This window comes from Columba livia, chromosome 14, assembly GCF_036013475.1.
Source record: "Columba livia isolate bColLiv1 breed racing homer chromosome 14, bColLiv1.pat.W.v2, whole genome shotgun sequence".
Classification (NCBI taxonomy): domain Eukaryota; kingdom Metazoa; phylum Chordata; class Aves; order Columbiformes; family Columbidae; genus Columba; species Columba livia.
The window spans coordinates 5,021,079-5,044,608 of NC_088615.1; the positions used below are offsets into that span (position 1 = coordinate 5,021,079).

General features: G+C 43.1%; 1 protein-coding gene across 1 annotated transcript in view; it reads left to right on the plus strand.

Annotated features, from left to right (window-relative positions):
• CLINT1 (clathrin interactor 1) overlaps positions 1–14,593 on the plus strand; it is a 48,568-nt gene extending 33,975 nt beyond the window's left edge. The window contains exons 7-12 of the mRNA XM_065029677.1: positions 2,899–3,142; positions 3,640–3,721; positions 7,577–7,654; positions 11,163–11,458; positions 12,171–12,375; positions 12,842–14,593. Of these exons, the coding sequence (XP_064885749.1) occupies positions 2,899–3,142; positions 3,640–3,721; positions 7,577–7,654; positions 11,163–11,458; positions 12,171–12,375; positions 12,842–13,182 (1,246 nt within the window). The 3' untranslated portion in view covers positions 13,183–14,593. The remainder of the gene's footprint in view (positions 1–2,898; positions 3,143–3,639; positions 3,722–7,576; positions 7,655–11,162; positions 11,459–12,170; positions 12,376–12,841) is intronic.
• The last annotated feature ends 8,937 nt before the right edge of the window (positions 14,594–23,530 follow it).

Here is a 23,530-nt window from a genome sequence, read left to right on the forward strand (position 1 = left end):
TTATAAATCAGTACTACTTCACTACTGTAGAATCCAATAAAGGTCTTGAAGCACAAAGAATAAATGTGACTTACGCATCTTTACCGTGATTAATGGAATTTGGCTGACACCGTCTTTATCTCCAATATCCACACCAAACTTCTGGATTTGTGAGTCTACTTGCAAAACTTGTAGTTTGCATAGAATCAAAAAAGAAATGCTTGAATTCACCAAGAAGAGTTGAAGCTGTGATGTAGGTGGCTGGAGCTGGCAGTAGATTCCAGTGAAGCCGCAGCTCACACAACTGACTCTGGAGAAGCCTCATCTGCCTTTTTCTTCTTCTTTAGAAAGAAAATCTGAGTACTGCTGTTGGGGAATTGGATTCTTTTTATCCAGTAATATATCCCCTTGGAAGTAGAGATGACCAGAAACAATACCCCATGGGGTGGGCAAACTGCTGTTGTTCTTTCATAGTGCTTGTTAGAACTTGGCTTAAGCGAATAAACCAATTGCTGCCCTGAGTCTGGCCTCAGATGCTGAAGTTCTGTTTCCTAAATGAGCTGTAGATATACAGAGGTTATTCTGAAACGCGACTCTTTTTTCATAAGAATTCTTAAAACTCTGTCAAGCCTTCTTTCTCCAGTATTCAGAAAGGTTGATGCAGGTAGGAGAATAGAAAGGAAGCAAAACCTGTAGTACACCTACACAAGGGTGCAACAGCCGTGCTAAAAGGCAACTCCTGTATATGTAAAGGATTCTTTTTGTAGTAGGGTATAATGCAGGTAAAGTACCAGTAAACTTTTTAAATTGTCTTAAAGAATGTTCAGAAAAAACCCGAACACACCAGAAAAAAATTAAGGCAAAGAAAAAGAGCATATATCCATACTTTGTCTTCTGGAAGTTGGAACCATGTACTTCCTTTGCAGAAGTTTGGGGTTTGTTTTAGTCATTTGGTACAATGCTAGCTATAACTTTTGTTTTTAAGTTCATTCGGCAATTCTCAGATGAAGCGCTGCAATTTTACTCTTCCAAGCACAGTAAACACACTTAATGGGAACATTAATTTGTAATATTTCTCCTTTTTTGTTAATGTGACCATTAAAGAAAAATAAAAACAGATCTCCTGAGACAGTTTGGAAGCAGTGCAGATTGTCATAGAAAATGGAATATTGTAATATTTGTCCTGCTTTCTGGCATATATGTTTAACTTCTTTTCTAAAGAGCTTTTAGACGTTTATTTTGCTGTAGATCACCAAAGACCTACTCTTTTTCATTCTTATATTAGTGGGGTGGGTCTATACCAGTTCTGTAGCAGTGGCTCCCTTGACCAGACCACGATGGTTACCAATCACTTAACCCGCAGACCATGTATATGGACTGGATGGGCTCTGTAGTGATGACAAGAAATATTTTGCAGCCATTTTGAAGAGCCTGAGCCATAGTTGCGATTGTCCTGGTCTTCGACACTTCAACATGCCTCTAAAAGGCAATTTCATCCATGATCTTCTGAGACTTTTAGGGTGGATGTGCCACGTGGGCTGTGCTCATGTGCAGATCAGGCTTCTCTGGGGGCTTGTGTTAAAATCCCGATGTCACAAATGAAAACATGGGTAGCGGTCCCTGGGGTGTTTGCGTGTGCAGGAAGCCTGTCGGCAGAAACCAAGGCTGGACCAGTTGACCTGTTGTTGTAAGACAGGGTTGAAGTGCCTTGAAAGGATGATGGTACGTGGTGCCGTTGGAGTTCGCTTGTCTCTGTAAGGCTGGTTCTCACAAATGCCGGTAGTTGCTGAGTTGACCGGCCACTAGGTTATTTTTCTTTTAAAAACAAAAAGTTTAAAAGGAGTGAGCGTTCATATTCGCTGATGTTAATGGATGGAGCCATCCCCAGCCGTGAGCAGGTGATGTGCACAGAGGAAATGACACACACAGCCCACTGTTGTTAACAGAGAACAAAGGCTGCCCTGTCAGAGTATATTGTGCTTACTGGCATATTCCCATTGACAAAGGGACAGCCTTTCTTAAATTTTGCGGTTTTAGTATTCTAATGCATTATTAAAATATAAAAACCTTCCACTTTCAACCACGTTGCTAAGGGAATTACTATTTCAAAATACGTTTCAATGTATTTAAGCTTTCTCTGTAGCAATTTTCACAGTTACGTACAAATCTTATCTTGATGGTAACAGGCAGTGTGACTGGTGGGGGCAATTGGCTTGTTCGTGAAATACTTAAAATATAAAAGTGGAAAATGTAAACAAATTAAACAGATATTATGCAGTGACATCTAAAAAGTTTCTGCCTAAAACAGTGACACTTTTGTTCTTTTACATTGTAGGAATAAATGTGTGTTCTCTGATAGAAATTGAATGGTATCCTTGCATTGTATAATTCCGTAAACATTCTTTTTCCACAAACCTTTTAAAGAATGTAAAAGCCTGTTTATGTGGAAAGGGAAATGAGATGAAATAGGAATGGAGTTCCTGAAAGCTGAAAGGTAGTACCTGTATTTGGTTCACTGCTTTCTGCCTCTTGGCGTAAGCACTGAGCAGAGCTGCCAACTGAGCTTGCTCTTGCTGACGTGTTACATAACGTGTGGGGGAGTTCCTGTCAGAGGGTAATTAAATGTGCTGGATTTAAACACCGATTTCCTATTATCCTCTGCCGTGGACTTGCAGTTGATGTTTCACAAAATAACTTGCTTTTCTTCATCGCGTTTGTACAATGGGTGCAATGCTGTGTTAGGTAGATATATTACGTAAGGGTAAAATTTCGCAAATGGAGGAAGAAGCAGTATTTTTATTACGAACCATTGCTATAAGGAGCTACAGTAACCAAAACTCTTGTGGGTTAAGCCAGATATCCACTCGAGTAACTGAGGAGTCCATCACAAATTATACTCTATTGCTTTTGTTTTTCTAGTGACAGCGACGAGGAAAAATCAAGACGAGGTAAATCTCCCAAAGCCGAATTTAAAGATGAAGAGGAGACTGTGACAACGAAACACATTCATATTACACAAGCTACAGAAACTACCACCACCACCAGACACAAACGCACAGCAAATCCTTCAAAAACCATTGACTTGGGAGCAGCAGCACATTATACAGGGGACAAAGCAAGTCCGGACCAGAATGCTGCTGCTCACACTGCCCAGCCTGCAAAGGTGAGACAGTAAAACATGACGTTGGAAACTCTTTTCTTCTGATCTCTGAGACACTTTACAGTACAATTTTTGTTAAGCAGCCTTCAAGGAACTTCAAAAATGTTTAGTTGGGGTTTTCAAAGGTTGTGGAACAGTTTAATTATAATTAATTGCGTGATTGCTTTAAGATGTAGAATTTTTAAAATATATTCATTACTACGTTTTACTTTCTTCCGGAAAGCAAAACGAAGATCTAGGCCTGAAGTGTGAAGGATTCTCTGAACCTGCACACTTATTGAAAAGTTATCAAGTTCATCAGTTATCCTAAAAAAACGGAGCCAGTATTAGATTTTAAATTTAGCCAGGTTCCAGTGATTGTTGACTTCAAAGATAAATATGCCATCGCTCCAAAGCAAAAGAAAACAATCCAAAAAAGCCCTCCAGAAAACCCAGACTACTTAAAGTCGTGTAGGATGAGTGGTTGCATCATGAGATCTGTTGTGTAATTTATTCTTCAGGCTTCTGTACCCTCTGGCAGCAAGTCATCTAACGACCTGGTTGACCTCTTGTTCGATGGAGCCAGCCAGCCAGTCCCAACAGGTAGGTATATTTTGGTTTGATTTTCTTAGTGTATACTTCGAACCAATTCTGAGGATAAGCTTGTTTGATATTACTTAGATGTAACAGATAAAATGAGAAATGAATACTGAAAAACTTTGGAGCTGTCTGGAACCTTTTGTAACAATGTACTCTATGTGCGATTGCATGGGACTAATAAATGTTAGCAGCACAAAGATTAACTGCCAGATCAGTCTGTCAGAAGCCGTGTTTGTAATGCAGTTATTCATAATTAACTCTAAAAGCAAGTGCAATCCATTCACATTCGAGCATTTCTTATAGTGCTATTCAAAGGCCAGGCACCTACATGGTCTTCATATAAGCTTTCATCTAAAGCATATGGCAAACTTGTTTCTTTACCTCATTTTAGCTTGGCACTAACATGGAATAGGAAAAGGACTTCCAGGCACTTGTGGACTGATGGAGAGTTTGTGGGCAGAATTTTTGCTTAAGGATCACTTTGAATAGCAAGTAAAATTCAAGAATGTGCATTTTCGTAGATAGAAACTTCCCATGTAACCTCTCTCCATTATAAACAACCAACTTCTGTTACTGTATATGGGATCACATTGACGTTATTTGTAGATATGTATGTGTGTATCTTCGGGCCAACAGATACTCAGCTCCAGTCTTTGTTTTAAAGACAGTGTAAAATCACAGAGACTGCGCCACAAAAAAAGGCAGTTCAGTGGCTGAAAGCACACGTGTGTGACAAAGTGAACGCATTCGTGCATGTGTAAAATCTACTCTTACCTCTGCCCGAGATTGTGCCACTTATAGCGGGAACCCCTGTAATATGTCACACTAGGTATTGTTATTATAATATCTAATAAGTACTGTCCACCACACAGTTCCTTTCATCACTGGGCTACCGGTAATAACCTGTGTAAGTAGTTAATAGGAGGGAAATTTTCATGGTAATTTAGCATGAGAGATCTGAGTCTTCTCTTTCTTATTTTGGGTACATCTTTAAAACTTCATGCTCTTTAATTTTTTGGGAAAGTAGGTAAGTTTGTATGTCTGTTCTGAAATAGGTGTTAATTCCTAATGGTTAAGAAATAAATAATTTCATGCATCTGTTCTTTTAGGCACAAATGCCCCCACATTTTAGGAACAACTTATTTCACGTTATTTTGTTAACTTCATATACAAAGGTGCTCGTTGTACATCGGCATTAGCACAGTTCCTGTGGAATTTTACGGTCCTGCATCAGAACCACTACCCCGAATCGACACTGAAACATCTCCTATCCAGTTCTTATGGGAAGAGAGATTAGAGCCTTTTTTGGTTTTATTTATATACAGATGTGGATGGTTTTATTTTTATGTATAAAAATAAAATCACAGCGTATATTTCCACTTCAACTTGAGCCTTCCTGTATTTCGAAGGGAACTATGGCAGCTTCCACGTTACAGTGTATTTGAATCTTTCCTCAGTTTGGCTCTTTGCTGTAGCAAGCCTTTCTTCTTTTTGCCTTTTTTTCTTCTTTTTCCAAAGCAGCGTTTAGAAATGGTGTTGAGAAGAGGCGTATTACCAGCTGCTGCTGCTCAATAACCTCTTTGCTGACCTGGGCAGGCAGATGGAAAGGGTTCGTTTGAGGACAGCTCACGTTGAGCAGATCAGCGCTGTCCTTCCCATACAGGTCACTTGTTCTGCCCGCTGCTCCCCCAGCACAGGGTGTGGGGACATTCCCAGTGTCAGGACATGGGGACAGGGTCAAACGTGGCCTTTGGTCTGTGCTGTGAAGGAGCCAACAGGGAACTTGTGAATTCACGGAACTCAACATTTGCTTATCTTTGTGTTTTCAGATGCAGGAGGACGGTTGGTGGGGCTTGGGGGGTGGCACGTCACATAAGCAACACAGCTTGTATGTGAGGGGGGCAGCCGGTTGCCATGAAGTGACAATATGTTTGAGAAGGCGTTGAATCTGTGGTGAGACCTGCTGGAAACATCTTTTTGATGTTACTGGCCATGAGTGTCTTTAATCTTAGCTTGTGATACCTTTCTTTAGAGAGTTACCGCATTCAGCTTTTGCTGGAACTTGATGTTTCATTTAAAAACAGACAATAGAGGTAGAGGAAAAGTTGACTGAAAATGTTAAGGGGTTATTTCAGGTTGAAACCTAGTTCTGTTTTTAAGATTAAATTAATCCCTAGATACTTGGAACAGCCCAGGGATAAGAGGTGTAGCATGAGAGCATTGATTCTTTTTTTTTGAGGATATGGTCGAGCGTGTGTCATCTGTGTTGCTCATTCTGCATATAAATCCTCAAGCCATTAACCTGTTCTGAACTCTGTAAGGACACAAGATGAAAAACAATCATTTGAAAATGTGCTTTGCAGTGGGCAGAATAAACATGATCAGAACAGTTTTCAGCTTGATATTTCACTGGCTTATCTTACCCTTTTTCCTTCTCTGGTTGCAGTCAGTATAAAACTTGTACATAAACATATGTAAGGTGCTTATTAGATCACTTCAGAACTTGTGTTGAAGAAATTTCTTCACTTTGTGTGAAATCTTCTCCCTCTTGAAAAGGTGGTAAAAGGATTCAGGTAGTGCTGTATTTTTGAAAATTCAAAGAGACCATCCTCATGTTCCCTTCTCGTGTTTTATATCATATGCTGCATGCTCAGCAAAAGACATTTCCCCTTGGAAGAACAGTCGCCTTCCTGGCAACATCTACAGTAAAATAACATTAAAAAGAAATACAAGTACACATGTATCAGGAAGGGAATGGTTCCTTTTATTACTGCTAGCCATTTATTAAAAAGGAGATGGTTCTAGTTTAATTAACCCAGTTGAGAGCAGCAGATGGGGCAGAATGTCTTGCAGCGATAAGACAATTCAGAAATGGCACCAGATGTTGGAAGCTGTCCCTGGTGGTGTTTGAGTGCAGCACAGCTGTTCCAGTCCCACCTGGCTGGTTTCTAAGCACTGCAGGCGAAGCAGCTGTGATGTAACCTATATAATGTACGCATAACACTAAAAGCAAAATAATTGAACTGCCGCAGCTCCTTTTAAGGGTGGGACTGCTTGGAGGTGAAATCTTTGAGGACAAACAAATAAGGTCAATGTCTTAGCTTCCTCAGGTCAGTGCAATATCTACTTAAAAGCAATAGCAAGGATAATTTGATTATTTCCTTTTTGTAAACTGTTTATTTTATTTAAAAAAGCAGTTTTCCAGTATGGTTCTTGAATCTTTCTGGTTTTACATCTTGGCTGTACTTTTTTTTAGTGAAAATTCGTTACTATGCTGTATTCAGCTGTTAATAATTCATGTGCTGTATGCAAACGTCTGGTTGGAAAACTTAATGTTCCTGCGGTAGAAAAGAAGCAAACTTATAAAAAAATTAACAAAAAATCAAGCTCTGTCCTTGAAATCCCAGTTCAAGATCATTGCAGAATCATTCATGCTTTAAGTAACACAAAAACCACATATAAGGGAACGTGTAATTTTTCACAGTAAGCATAATAAATCAACTTTTTTTTTTTTACAATAAGAATGTTCAGCTTTTATATGTAATACTTCCAAAGCTTTAATTTTACAAGCTGCCAAACTAGTAGCATCTCTCACTAGTAAAAACCTTGTTAACCTTTTAGAGATAGCAAAGTCTTGAGTCTTTTAGTCCTTCCCTAGGAAAACACAATTGCAAGCTCTGCAAGACAGTTGGAAGTAATCCAGTTGATTGTTGCTCAGGCTGGTGTAATTACAGTATGATGGTGAACGGGAAAAACAATGTCCGGCACAGAACAGCTTACCTTCATCAGCCCGCGTGCGGTTGTTGCAGTGGATCTTTGCACAACCCTCTAACAGCATTTGGCTCCTTCTGTTTCTAGGTGGATCAACTGACCCGTTTGGAGGATTTGCTGATTTTAGTTCAGCTGCTGCTTCAGCAAGTTTCCCGCCATCACAAGGTAGGATTAATTTACAGATTGAAATGCTGGTTAAGGGAAGAGACACCGCATGGCATTATTTAAAATCACTTCCCTTTCCAGAGCAAACTGGATTTATGTAACTGGACCACAAGTGCTATATTGAGTAAGGAAGGTCTCTACAATCCAGCACAGCACGTCTCATCCAACCTGAAACTTTTCATGGGCTTTATTTCAGAAAAATGTTAGTAGGAATTACAAATATATCCCTGTTCATCTAGTAATATAAGCACATAATAAGACTCAAAGCATAGCTTCAAGTCTAATTCTGAAATGCACTGAAATCAGATGCGACTTCTGGAGAGGAAGAGTAAAACCTGAAGTAAGTGTGGGTCCAAACGCTGGCTGAAGAACACTCACCCAACAATGGAAAAAAGAGCCCAGTGTGTCCCGCTTTTGCAGTGGTGGGCAAGGAGCAGTTTTAATTGGAGTTCTACTGTGATGAATGCTTCAGGAAGACAGTATTTGTGTTTCCAGAATGATTGGAAAATTGGCTGTAGCAATAGGACCATTCAGATTATTAATCACTATAGTCTTCCCAGTGTTTCATGTAAGGTTAATCAAGTATTTTATTTGCAATAAAAAGCATTTATTTTTCTAATATTTCCACTAACAGTTTTCAGGCTTTTCAGATATGGGTAGGTATTAATTATTAAGAAAAAAAAATATGAGCTGCTTTGGTATGGCATAATGAGGGGAGCCTGAGACAGGCTCTTTCCAAAGCTTCCAGTGGTGTCTGGGTTACTAGTGGACGGCTCATATGCTGGAGAGGAATTTAGCCAAGCTGTGTCTTCCACACACAGCACAACCTCACTGATGGCTGTTAAAGTTGCACATACGCATTTGTGGGATGAAACTGACCAATGCTTTATTTCAGCTTGGCTAAATAACAATTTGTTACGGTCTCTTTCCCTTTTCAGAGAAGCATGTTAAATAAAAGATACCCAGATCTTACTTCAGTCAGGCACAAACAAGTCCCTGCCCATCACAAGAGCAGGATTTTAGCAGCACTTGTTGGGACAGCGCTCTGGTTTGCCCTGGCTGCGTGGCGTGTGGTTCTGAGCTGTCGGGTGTCCGCACGGCTGGCCGGTGCACACACAGTCGTTTTGCCTGCAAACGCACAAGCTGTAATGTAGACATGGCCACTGTCTGGAAAACATTTCCCTTAAAATTGGACTGAAAAAAACAGGTACTGGGAAGCTCCCTGAAGCGATTGGCTTCCTTCTGTTGGAGAGTTTTTGGGAGCCAGACAGGCCAGTGCTGCAAACAGCCGTGGAGTGGAGGGAGCTCCTGGCTGCCTCTTGGCCAGTTGATCTGGGCAGCAGTGCTGTTGGTGACTGCGGGTTCACACCAAGGGGGTGGGATTTAGTCAAGAATAAGAGAAGAACAGTAAAGAGGTTGATCAGCAAACCTGCCTGCGAGCCAGCTTGATTCAGCATGTTTAGATCTCTTCCTTTATGTTGCTGTGTTGGGAAAACTGTGCAGGGCATGGATTAGTTAATACACCTTTAATCTGCTTGGCCAGAAAGAACTGCTCTGATGTTTGGGTTTTTTTAAACAGGCTTTCTTAGTCAAAACAAAGTTGTTTTGCAAGCACAAAGCCGCCTACTATGCAAATAATTTGTGTGTTAATACAGTCTAAATTGATACAATCCTTTATCTGCATTAACATGATTAATCTACTCCAATCACCATTATGCAAGGGACAAGGAGTCCTGTGAAATGATTAATCATTCCTGAACAGCGTAAGCCCCTCTAGAAATCTTTTCCTTTTTGATTAATCATCTTTGAAGTTCTACTGAAGGGGCAAAACCTTATCCCTTTTACCCCCACTTCCATTATTGGCGCCTAGTGCACAGGTCTGAACACAGAAGGAGCACACTCAGCATTTACTTATCTATCAGGAATATTTAAAGTAGGTTTTAATATTTAATATGTAATACTAATTGAAACATTCTAGTAGAGCCCTTCTTTGTGAGGGAGATCAAAGCAAATGTTCTAGTAAGGCCCTAAGCTAATGAATATTTGTCCACTTCATGCACTGATGTTGTTGGCAATACTTGGATTTTGTGAACAGGTTTATTCTCCTACTATTCTTTAAATTCCAATGTATTGTTAAAGACAAAGACGACTGAAGGTTGAAGGTGGTTGTTGATGAATATTTACATGGAACTGGAAACTGGCACTGGATTCATGTACTCCAGCTTTACGTGTTTGAGTTTTCATTTGCTCATCTAAATAAACTGAAGGCATGACTTCACTGCTCTCTGGAACTCAGAGTTCATTGCATATGGCAGTGACATTGCTTGTAGCTGCAGTACCAGAAGTCTGTCAGTGACATACTCAAAATCTGCTCTGTGTGATGGCCCAAACTTGGAACGAGATTCACTGTGTAACGAGAGCTATTTAAATGGTGTTGCTATATTTTTAGCATCTCCTGTAGATGTTTTTGTAAGCATTTCTTCCCCTATCACTCCTGCGAAGTAACACTTTAATAGAAGAAAATGTGGTTTTTAAGGGAGATAACATCTCCTCCCATTCGGCTCTAAGGTTTTGACACATTCTCAGTTCACTGGTTTGTGTCTCTGGACATTTATGATCCTGAAATAGCCGCCCTTGCAGTTGTCTACAAACAGCTCATACTGTTTGGCTCTTCACCATAAGATACAGAGAGCACTGTAACTTGTGTTTTCACTTAAGTGCTTGTTGCAAAAAACCTGGTATATTGAAATTAAACAAAGTTTAAGTGATCAACTAAGATTTCAGCAAAGCTTCTGCTGAGGGAATTGTTAGATCCAAGATTGAGTTTCAGCTTCAAGTCACAGCATTCAGATGTAGAGAGCTTAATGTGTTTCACTTGAGCACTTTGTGGGATGGGAAGAAATTATTCCTTATCACCTCAAACAAGAATTCCCTGGCAACCCGCTTTCAAAGTTCTGGTTTTTATTCCCATCAGCGTTGTTTTATACAAGAGCTACTAGTTGTATATAAACAATTTTTGAAGTAGTTGTGTTTGTTTTTATCATGACAGTATTTGCTTTATCAAGTGGTTCATTCCTGACAACTGTTCTCTCAGAAAACACCAGATAACTGAGATAAAAACTTGATAAATATTATCAAAGTTCTGGGTGGTGTTTTGACTGGAGTCTCCAATCTCCCCCTAAGTGATCTTTTGGTCGTATTTCTGCGAAAGAAAACCTGTCCCTACTCCTCTCGCATCCACAGGTGATGTTATCAAACATCCTTCTTGTTTCTGTGCATGGGTGTTTCGTATTCCCTTTGCTACCTTGTTAAAATTGTTGGAATATTCATGAGGGGGAGTGATGTCCAGATGGAGGTTCTACCTGCAGATGTTAATGTGGACGGACACAGATCAGCTCTCATTTGTTTCAGTTCGTGGAATATGGCATTTGTTCAGTGCCTTTCTCTAACTCTTCTGCCTTTCTTTTCTCTTGTCTTCCTTCCTCCCGCACTGTTGCCTTTTCTTCAGGTGCAGCAACAAGTGGAAATGGAGACTTTGGTGACTGGAGTGCCTTCAACCAAGCTTCTCCTTGTCCCAGCGCTTCAGCTGGAGACCTCTTCAGCAGCACGGCACAGCAGCCATCTATGGAGCTCTTCAATAGCTCGCAGCCATCATCTGGCCAGCCTCCAACTGCTTCAGATTCTACTGATCTTTTTGATTTGATGGGTCCCTCTCAGACAACCATGACTGCTTCACAAAGTATGAATTTCGCTATGATGAACTTCAATGCCGTGGGCATCAGTTTACCCATGTCGAGGTCACAGGTATGCTGCTATTTGTACAGCTGGCCGATGACCTTCCTCAATTAATCTTTTGCTTTCTCCTTAATCACCATTTTGAGAATTAATCCATTCCCCTCCTGGAGCGTCTATCTCGTCACTCCAATATTGTGACCAGCATTTTGTAAGAAATTATTGTCTGAAAATGTTTGCATAGCCTCCTAAAAATAAAAAAGGTGTCAAAAGTTCTTGAAAAGCCTCTTTTTATAAGCTGGTCCTCCCTGAGGTGATCTTCATCATTTTGTGGAGTGTTGCTGCTTTGTTGGGGAAAACGAGGTTGAGAATATTTTAAACCTTGAAGCCGTCCTGCACAGAATCTTACAGGTTTCCAGCCTCAAGTAGATGGAGGTGGGGACTGATCTGTTCTTCAGTGGGGAGTGGTTTTGGAAACCAGAACAGGCCAGCTTGATTTTCAGAGGAAAAGAAATCAGTGTTTGAGTTCAAAACTTGACTGCAGGTGAACGCTGTCATTCTACCTGTTCAATGAAAGCTTGATATTAGTGCTTACAAAATGCTCTTTTAAGCTGTTCTAGTGGCATAACAGCACATGGCAACACTGCTTTGGAAGAGCTGATTCGTGGCTAAGATCTCATTGGCTTTTTATTGTATTCTGTGGAAAAAATCATGCTTGCTGTTTAGTCCTGATGCTTATTGATCAATTGTTTGAAGTAGATACCAACAAACTTTTCTTTTTTAGCCTCTGCAAAATGTGAACACTACGATGCCGAAGCCTAATCCCCTTTACAATGCAAGCACAGAGGTGGTGCAGAAGAACGCAGGCAAAACTCTACCCTCAACTTGGTCAGATCCCAGTGTAAATATCAGTTTGGACAATTTAGTGCCTGGGATGCAGCCTTCCAAACCCCAGCAGCCATCACTTAATACCATGATGCAGCAACAGAGTAAGTTCTTATTGCGCTGTTTTGCACAACACTGAGCCCTGGTTGTATTTAGTAGGTTGTCCTTGAGATGGAGTATTCTGTCAGTTACTGTTTTCCTACGTTTTGTCATTATTTCTTATGCTACTGTGATGGTTCTGACACAAGTGGGATTTTCTAAATGGAGACCAATGTGCAAGGAGGCTTGTGTCCGTACATATGTTTACTGGAGAGCTGCTGTATCTTGATTTTTAGGCTTCCTAATCTCCTGGATTTCTCTAGAATATACATAAAAGCATGTATTGTTAAAAATGCTATTTCAAAGTTTTATCAAAGTTTTCTGAGCCTTCACACAGAGAACAGAGAAACATGTGAAATAGCCACATTTTGGGCCATCATATCTTTGTTCACAGCAGTTACCACGTAATTTCTTAAATACACCTTCAGCATCAGGTTGCGACTAATGGTTTTTGCATCCTCTTTTTGGCAGATATGCAACAACCCGTGAATGTCATGACTCAAAACTTCGCAGCCGTCAACCTCAACCCTCAGCCCAACATGACGCCTGTTCGACCCCAGACAAGCCCGTTGGGGGTGGGAATGCCCAATGTGATGTTGGGTACGATGGGGATGGCGCCCATGGTCCCCTCGCCCATGCTGAAACAGGGAGTGATGGGAATAAACGTGAACACGGGAATGCCGGCAACAGGAATGGGTTTGGTGGGCATGATAGGAATGGGGGTACCCAATATCTCTATGACCCCCCTGACTCCTGGGACTATACAACCCAAGCAAGATGCCTTTGCAAATTTTGCCAATTTTAGCAAATAATGATTGTAAACAAAAAATAAATAAAATGAAATTAAAATAAAATAAATGGGCAGACTGAATGAAGGATTTTTAGCTGCACAAATAGAGCTGGGGAAGGGATGGAAAACACTGATCAATACTTTTTGTTTTTTCTCTATCAAAGTGTCTACATAAAGAACCAAAAGCTATTTTCTAAGTGTTAAAATAACTCGTGTTCGAATTCCGGAGAGGCGAAAGGTTCTTCTAAGGAATGTGTTAGATGATTTTGCAAAATAATTTGTATTGAGACCTTCCAAAAAACCTTTCCTATGTAGAACCACCAATTTTAACTTGGAGACTTGATGGAAGACTGGAATGGGAGCTGGGTAGAAATGTTTGAATCTAATTTTATACTTTTGTTTTCTTGAAGAGCTTGACTTTCTTTTCCCCGCTCCCTGATCACTTGGTCATAATTGGATCATTCCTTTTGCTACCACCGAGTCCACAATTGAAGTCACTCAAGTACTATGATCAGTTTTTTATAAGAATATATATTTTTGTCCAAAAATGGCTTACATATGTGATTATGGCTAATTCAAAGGGACCTGGAATGTATATAACTTTTGCTAATGTTCCAGCCACACTGCTCTATTACCCAAATTTTTATTGTAAAAACCCTCTCTTGGCAATTTGGTGATCAGCAGATTTTTGGGGTCCTATCATGCTTCTGTTAGTACTGCTATCCAGTGCAGGTCTGGGAGGAGCTTTAGCCAAGACTGCTGGAAGGTTTCCTTTCAGAAAACTCCAGAAAATGCACTTTCTTGCAGTTCTTTTACAGTGGCACTTTGCATCCTTTGGACCACCAGCATCCCAACGGAGCCGCTGGTTTAGGGCATTGGGATCCACTGCTTTAGGGCATTGGCAGCAGGCAAAACGCAAAAAGTAGTATTTATTTTCTGCGTCGTTACAAAAAATAACAGGGCGAATGACACTTATGTAAACCTCTAACCCTACCTAATCCAACACCATTGGATCTTAGCTTTTCTACAACATTTGGTGATTCTTTTGTGTAAATATGGCATTAGCAGCTGTGGAATCCAATAGAGGAGTAAAATATATATATATTAATAAAGGAAACCTGTAGCGGTCGAAGATTTTACTGATTTACTGAAAACAAAAGAATGAATTATGGTTTGGGGAGTTTTTGGTTTTCCTTCTGTAATTCTGCATTTGAGTTCACATGAATCATGGTTCTAGAATCTGGAATACAAAGATGTTATATTCACAAGCTGGGAATATGGGTAAGAATAAGCACTATACTATAGGTATGAAATTTATTGCCTCCCTTTTCTTATGTTGAATTTCTTTTTTATTATTAAATTGATAAAACTTTGTTTCCATTGTATTCATAATGTTCTGTTATACATAACATTAAAATGTTCATTAAAATCAATGTTGGGCTGCTTTTCCTTTCATTCCATTTGACATTTATGAGAGCATTTGGGAAAAAAAATAATTATAATTTGGGCAAAGTAATTTTTATAAATAATTTAAAATTGTTTAATGACTTCTTATCTGAAGCCTTTCCTATCTGGCTCTACTGTTAGGAATTAAAAATGAAGCAGGCAAGATATCCTGACCCGCTCCAGCCTTGCTAATGCTCCATCTACAACATTTCTAATTAGGCAGAAATTCATGTACTTCAGCTAAGTGGTAATGAAAAGTGATTCATTTGCTGAATAAGAGATGAGAGTGAGTGTAATTAGCTGACTGCGGTTTTTAATCTTTCAACAATTCAATGTGTTTAAATTAGTTTCAAAGAATAGGAGCTTTCAAGTGTTGTTACATCAAAGTAATCAAGGCAGGCTTGAACGGCTGAGGAAGAGAGATCGCTCTGGTTCCTGCGCTGAAGCCTTTAAACTTATTTGGAATAATCATCTTCAAAACCTCCAGTTCTAACAGATTGAAAGATTCAAACTGGTTCAATATGTGAAAATTGTGGTGGGAAGAAAGCTCGTTCCTTGGGTGGTAAATGGGTGGCAAGGAAACCCAAACCTAAACCATGTTGCTGACGGGGTGCTGTGCTTCTCGGTGGTCTCGAGAAGGTTTTCTGATGAGGAGAGTGAGTCTCTGCATCATCCTGTTCTTTTAAAGTAAGTTTAGCTGGTTAAATTGTTGGCTTTGAGCTGAAGGATCGCGTCTTTGTTTAGGTTGCTCACGTCTCCTCAGAGGAACCAGAGATTTTGCTTCTAATCAAGAGATTAGTTATAATGAAACACGTTTGCTGGGGTTAGAATAACTCCTGTGGAAAACATTGGGTCAGTTTAGAGTGGATCTTTGTGGTTGCGTCCATTGAATCTTAGCCAAGGGTACATGGGCTCATGGAGCAGTTGTACTGAACTGATTCACCACCTCTGCCGTGTTCATCTTAAGGATCAATATCGTCATGATTAAAAAGGTATGGAATGTGAAAAGAGGTTTTTTTCAGGCAGCCACGTTGTCTGCAGGTGGATGAGAACCAAGTCCTTTGAACCAAAATAAACAGCAGAAAAGGAAACCTGGAAAGATTCCTTCAGCCCACGGGCCGGGGCAGCCCGCGCTCCCTCAGCCCGCGGTGACGGAGCCTGTTCCGTGGGTGGTTTATCCCATTCTCTGCCCCGCTACAGGACGTGGATCAGAGGTAACAGCGTAACAGAATACAGTTTACATCTTTAGATAAAGCAAATATAAAATGAGGCTTGTTTGCTTAAAACAATCTTGAACTTGTTTAAGACGTATACCACAAAATGTTTCCATCTCTGATATTTCAGGTATGAGCAAAATAATATATTAAAAATGGAAATTATCTTTCCAGGTGAAAACATCAATGAGCTGTTGTGTGAATGGTGACAGATCCAGCATTTATTGGCTGCTGCCGAATAGAACTTGACTATAACCTAAACCATGCTGCTGTGCTTGTTGCTACAACTCTCTTCTCAAAGTCCAGTCCAGCTTGGCTTTCCCCCTCTGCTCCTTGTCAGGAATCTGGAGTCCTTGCTCCCCCCCAGACTATCTGTAAGTTGTTACCTACATTTTATTTTAAAATTAAAAAAGGATTTTTAAAAAGTGCTTGTATTATCATGATATTGTCCCAAGCACACGAGGGTTGCAAACCTGGTCCATGAGCCTTGTGACTGTGGCCATTGGCGGCAGAGCTGGGTGAGCTTTTCACACCAGGCTGAAGAGCAGCAACTGTCGTGCGAGTTTGGAGCCTACAGGGAGTAAATAGCGAGAATTTGCTGTTTGTGTGCTCGTAAGATCTAAACTTTCACCACCTCTGCGTTCTGTAGCTTCTTAACTTGATAAGAGGTCGGTGAATTAGTGAAACCCTTTGTAAAGGATGCCCCCACTTGGGAGGAGAAAGGGCCGTCAGAATCCAACCCTCTGTGTATTTTTTATAAAATCATTCAAAAAATGCATCTTGATGTGTACAAAGGAGTCATAAATTCCAGCACAGGTGCAAGTTCAGTGATAACCAGAGCACCCACCGTGTTCTACAAAAGAAATTCTATCCGAAACAGCAAAACAAGGGTATTTATGGCAGCATCTGTTCCAGCTCCATCCGTCAGCTCAGAACTGTCTGACACAGCTTAAGGGAGGTGGGGGAGGATTTATCAATGGGGTGTTTACATAATGCAGGCAGGCGTTGTGCGCTCAAGGTGATACCAGCTAGAACGGGATAACAAATACCTAAAGACACTTTTATTCTCAGAGGCCTTTGCTCCAGGCCTCGCTCTACAAAATTGCCTCCACGTTGCTCTGTGCGTGACTGTAAACAGGTTTATAGCAGATGACATTTTATAGTACTATCACTTCCTTCTGATTGAGGCTTTGAATGGAGATGTGGGGGGGTTAATTCTTTTTTTCTTCCCCCCCCAAGTTTTATTCCAAGCTGTCACTGATTAAAATTCCAAATTGTTTCATTGGGTTTGCACATAACGTTGAAACTCTTCATTTTAAGCAAAATATTTGACCGGCAAAAACTAGAAGTATAAATGAGAGAACTGGAAACTAAATACTGAATACCTGTATACTAGCTGTATGCTTCCAATTATTCTCCTTTTTTCCCCAGACCATTGGATTTGGAGCTGACTTAATGATTTAAACGTTATCCGGGGGGTCCTGGGTGGTTCTTGCTGTGCTGGTGCTGCTAAGCCCGGCCTTGGGGAGCTGCCGTTGGAGCTCACAGGAAAGAAAGGAGAAACCAGCAAGTCGCAAAGACAACCGGGTGAGCCTGGTTAATGTTGTGAGACTGAAAGGACGGCCCGTGGAACGTGTAAGTCAATCCGTACAGCCTGTTCAATGATCTGCTCACAGTTCAGCTTGGGGTGCTGTGGAAATGTGCTTCTCCGTGTAAAACGACCTTTAAAAACGGCGATGTCGCGTTTTCGTTTTGTATGTGCTTCTGCAGCCACTGTTCAGATATCGGAGGGTAAGAGCTAAGGCACAAATTCTGCAGAACGTGGAAAATGAAGGAAGGTGCCTTTGCAAAGCTTGGATGGCTGCAGCTGGGGGTCCTGACATGGAATCATCCAGGCCTAAGGGAGCTCTGCCTGTGTCCAGCACAGCGAAAGCTCAGCCTACCTCTGTTTAAAAACCAGTTTTACCCACAAATCTACATTTTTTTTTTTAATCATACCGTAAGGTACTGACGCAGTAATTAACTGGTTCTTTAACAGAGCTACAATTACTTTGTTTCATGATAAGTGGAAAAAAAAAAAGGCATTCCAAGACAGAGCTACTTTCGACATCTGGGAAGCTCCTAACAGCTGGCTATCTAATGAATATGCATCTGCTTAAGAGGCTGTAGGCCATTAATAAACCAATAGATATAAAACAGAAACAATCTTTGTCAGCTCCAAATGAGATTGGATGCAATGTGCTGTGAAGTGTCACTGTCACATTGAATCGAGCCGGGGAGGTGGATGCACAGCAAGGGCTGGAGGGAGCGGCCTGGGCCGGCCCGTTCTGCTGCGTTTTCCCTATTTCTCCCGGTACCGGTTGTGTTTGCGGCACTGACGGCCTTTTGTTCAGCGCTCCAACTAGTCTGGTTTTGCTGGCAGAGGATGCGTTTTCTCCTACACAAATGATCTGAGCGACACAGGAGTTGGTCACGGGAATAAGTGACTGGGGAGAAGTTACAGGAACGTGATAAAAATGCACCTATTTGACAGAGCTGGGGCTTTGTAAGGGACTGAGAACACCCCACTAGCACCGTGTTGTACAACAGGATGGTTGTAGGGTGAAATAAACACTCTTAAAAACACTGACCTCATTTGACTGTATACATCTCTCTGACCCCCTAAGAGCTGTATCAGCGCTTGTTTAAAGGTGCATAGCACCATGCGTTATCCCAACCTGCAGCAATGTTTGGGATATTATATCTATATTACTCTGCACCTTTATTTCCTGGGGCAGCTCCCATAAGATGACGTGGATTTAGCCTTATTTTAGGCATCCTTATCCCTTTTGCACAGCTGTTCAATCCAGCCCAGGTTAGTCTGGCCTGTTTTTCCTTTCAGTCACACTGAGCAGCAGCTTCTTGCAGCAGGGAGAATTATTTTGATGAGAAATTTTAACAGCGTAGAACTTTCCTAAGAGATCCTGTTTTCCTATTGATCTTTTTTCCTATTTGATCTTAAGTCACAGCGATGATACAAGTTACTGTCAGCTGTCGAATCAGAGGTCAGGGTAGCTGGGATTTTTGGTTCTAGGGAACTAGAGCAGTGTCTTGTAGCCCATCTGGGCTCTGCTTCAGAGCCAGACTTAGCCTGTATATGTTTTAGTTCCCAGCAAACTCTCTGTAAATTGAGATTTGGAATTGCTTTCTTTGCAACTCAGTTGCAAAGGGTGGTCTTACGCCCAGCAGAAGGATCACTGCAGCGTTACGCTCTTTGCCCCCTGATTTACTGGTTTTAGTTACGAGAAAGTGACACCAAGGTGAGGGCTGTGTAGTTACTGCAGATCTTTTCTAACAGCTTCTAAAGAGAGGAAAACTATTGCACTCTGTGCCATCACATTGATATAATTTAAGCCCAAATCTGTTCAAAAGATTAATTCCTAGAATAGTGTTTTTCTTACCCTAAATAACTACATTTCAAAACATGAGATTATTCAAAGTCCTTTCCAGAGTCGCAGGCGCACCCGTGACCAATTCAGCTTCTCAGGCTTCGGGTTTTACACCCAGGGCTGGTGTAAACTGGAGGGGCGAACCTCTGGGTGCCAGACGAGCCCGGCTGTGGCTGTTCCAGGGGCACGTTGTCTGTTCTCGGTGCCCGTGGCTCTGGGCAGGACCCACCGCTGGTCCCCTCCGCGCAGCCCCTGCCGTCCCCGGGCAGCGCTGCCTCCATCCCAGCATCAGCAGGACTAAGATGTTACGGTTTTTATCTCTTTTTCGAGCCAGACAAAAGAACCAGCTGTAAAGGAGCACTGTCCTTTTAAATACTTCAACTTTTCAAGGTCGTTTGCGAGCTTTTATCAATCGGGAAGCTAAATTCATACAAAAAGCATCTATAATGAACCAAGCATATCTTGAACCTTATCCCTTCAGCTGAATATGAATTATCTGGGAAGGTGCTTCAGTGGCCACGTTCGCCGAGTTCAGCATCCCCGTGAACATTTCTAAAGTAAGCAGAGAAGCCGCTACTATTGTGGTTTGGTATCTATCAGTTTCTTGTCTTTTTTTCTGTAATTGATTGATTAATTATAGCATCTTAATAACCTATTTAAAATAAATAAACCATTTACACTATTTCAAAGGTATTTTGTGATGTTCAGCTGATATTAAATAGCACCAGCCTTATGTGCTTTTTCAGCAAGTGACCTAATTAGTTAATAAAGTAATTGAATATTAAAAAGGATGTTGCAAGTGATTAAAATTTAAGAGCCTTCAGAACATTATTAAAGCTATAAATCATACATCACTGTTTTAATTTGCATAGCTACAGAATTACTAATGGTCCCACATGCATAAGCTACTTGGCAATTAGTCTTTTAACAAACTGTTGGTGATACTGTGAGGTTACCAAAATCTTTCCCCATTTTTGGTTTGCAAACAAAATCGAGGACGAGACAACACTGAAGGTTAAATTCCCAAAACCCAGGAAATGTGGTTCTTTCAGGTGTCTCTCTGCCCTTGCCTCTCCTCACCCCTTGGCCCTCTGGCCAGGGGACCAAATCCTCCCTACCTGGTGCTGGGACACTCTCCATTGTCTCAATGTACAATTGTCATGCTGCCACATTCCTTCCCCATCACCTGGACCCCAGGTCCATCACAGCACCGGGGGGACTCAGCAAAGAGTGGGCTGGTGGCTGCTTGATCTTTGTCCCAAGGATGTTGCCTTTGGGCTGTAGGAAAGAGCCGAACCTGCTGCCTGTCACCTCGCGCTCCCTGCGCTGGGGCTTGCAGGTCACGGGAATCTCAGGTGTCTGCAAACAAAAAAGGGTTGGAAAAGCATCACTGACGGGAGGTACCTGCTCTGCAGGTGGGTCGGCTGCCCATGGCCCATGACCGAGACCTTGGGTTGGCTGCGGGCAGGAGAGGAGACAGGATGACAGTTTTCACCTTAATTAGAGACAAACTGCTTGGCCAGATGCGCTGCCCCAGGTCTCCTCTCTCACCAGCGGTGAGTGTCTGCGCGGTGATGGTTCTTGGCATCACGAACACGGTCCAGGTCCGCGGGGCACGGGCTGGCGCGCAGGCACAGAGCGGGTCTATCTCTGGGTTTAGCACTTGCAGCCTGACAACAGAAACGATGGTGCTGTGGGCAAAGTGAATGACCCGGTGTGCGCCAGAGCGCAACCCTGACACCGGCGGGAGCCGCCCAGAGCTGCCGAGAGTGAACACAGCCCAAGCTGTGGCCGTGGCCAAGCAGGCGGCACAACCTCGTGAGAGCTCAGCAGCCTCTTCCCCCACAAAGCATCACAACACGCTGCTCCCTCCTCCCTGCCCAGCACATCCCCGGGTCCCTTCTGTCCCCCAGACTTGTTTGTTTGTGCCCATTCCAGGGAGAGACTCACAGCAAAGGGGGTCCTGGAGGAGTTCCTGGTTGCCACCTTTATTCCCTTGGGAGAGGGGGTCTGCTCTCTCTTTGGGCGCAGGGGCTGGGCCCAGCCTGGCTCTGGCTCCCCAGCTCGTCCTTCCCCGGCTCCGGCTCTTGCGTAAGCTGGTACCTTCATCTTCTGCATCTCAAGCTCCTTTTTTAACAGAGCAAAAAAGCCATCACAGAACCATGTTTACATGCAAAACAAAGATGTCATTTCCACCCAGTCAGCAGAAGCCTTGACGTAGTTTTAGCTATTAAAGTGCATTGGCTGCTACGCTATACCAGGAGAATTTCTTTTTTGCACTGCAAAAAAACTTTTCAGGAGCTTCCTTTGAAGCCTTATTGAGGTCGGGGCTGCAGCCTCCTGCAATCTTTCCATATCAGCCTGCAGCGCTTTTTGAAAACCCTTACACTGGATATTGTGACAAACGCCAGCTCTTTGTTCATTAGTTTAGACTCGGAAATAGATGTGAGGCTGGGGCAGAGGATGGCTCTCGGCAAGCGATTCACACTCTGCTGCACTAACATTTGTCATATCTTGAAGAGCTGGAGCGAGCTCCATCACGTACTCTCAGAGCACATCACATTGTAGGGTTTACTCCACTGCATCACTGACCATAAACGATACACGATTTCTGCCTGTGAATAGGTGCCGAGATACGGATACCCACGGAACACAAGTCGCTGCCTGTTTCACAGCCTGGGCAGCATCTGCCAACGTTTGCTGCTTCCAGCTGTGTTTCGGTACACCCAGCACCAAGCAGCACCAACTCCTGCTGTCCTCCCGCAGCCAGCGTTATCACCCCCAATGGCCATAGGACTCAAGCTCCTTTCACACCCAAACCGCACACAGCGGTTCCATGTGAGCGCAGCGCTGCCGCTCCTGCCGCCTGGCCCGGTCACCGTCCCCTCTGCTAAGGGCTGCTCCCCAGCGAGGTCTTCACATCTGCATCTGCGTCCCCCATGTGACAAATCCGGGCGTGTTTTGCCGACCCTGGTGTTCCCTTTGCAGGCTCTGGTGCAATCAGTCAGTTTGCAGAGAACACCCCTAAGCCAACACACGATAACAAATTTTGGGCCAGTTCCTGCCTCCACCTCGTCAGCCCCTGGCCTGGACATGAGGGGTCTTTCCCAGAGCCTTCAGCCAGGCAATCACAACTATTATTACAGGAGAACTTGTAAAAATTTTAGCCTATTGAGGTGGGAAGCCCCGTTCTGCGGAGATCTAACACGTAACTATTCACACGAGCGCTGCGGCATCCAGGGCCTGACCCCAGCGCAGCAAAGCCCAGGATGCAGCGTCTGCTGAGCACCCGCACTCCTGGGCCGGAGCTCAGTAACAGCTCCCTGCGGATTTCTGGCTGCCCGCTGTCACCTCCACCCGCTCCCAGAGACACGGGTGGGGCGGGGAGGACACGCAGTGAGGAGCGGGGCCACCCCCTCCGCGTCCCAACGGGGGAGCGCAGGTTCCCGGGGCGGCGCTTTTCGGGAGAGCGGCTGGTCCCGCCGCCCCTGCCCGCGGGGGTTTCCCTTCCACCTACCGCCACCTCGTGGGGAGCGGAGCGGCCAACAAGGCGGGGGGGGCAGCTTTTCGAGCTCTCCCCTGTCAGGGCCAGGGGAGGGGCCTCCGGTTCACTTGATTCATCTCGGTTCCTGCAGCACCCGCGGGTTTTCCACTCGGTTTTCCACTCACGGGCTTGGGAAGAGTCCGCCTGGCATTTCCGTCACTCTGCTGCCCAAACCTGAATGGAGGATCTGGCCAACAAACTCCCAGGTGAAGAGCAAGCAACCTGAAGGGCTGAAATGCATCGGGGATTCTTTGAAAAATGCTTTTTGGAGCATTTAGTGCACGTGAAAGAGAGAAATCCACAGCCCCTGAAAATTTCTCCAGTGCTTTCCTGGAGAACAGGACAAGTGCATCTCACCCCCACCACGGTGCCCGTCCAGACCCCCCGGATGGGATCCCCAGAGGGTGCACCGGACCTGGGTCCTCCCTCTGTTGTGGCCCTTGCAGAGCGGCAGTCACAAGAACAGGGTTCCGTGTGGTTTGAAACCACGTCCCAGAGGAGTCCAGACCATCAAAATCCAGACTAAAAGCCTCTGGGCAACTGGCACAAATCAGTCTTTATGCATACAGTCCAGATTTAAACTATAACCAGGATTGGAACCACTTACTTTCCTTTTAAAAACGATCTGCGTAAATTTTAAAATCCAGGAGCAATTTCTTTACAGTTCGACCTGCGAGCTTTTAGTGCTAGAGTTAGGTTATAGCTGGAGTCAATGATCCTGAGGGTCTCTTCCAACCG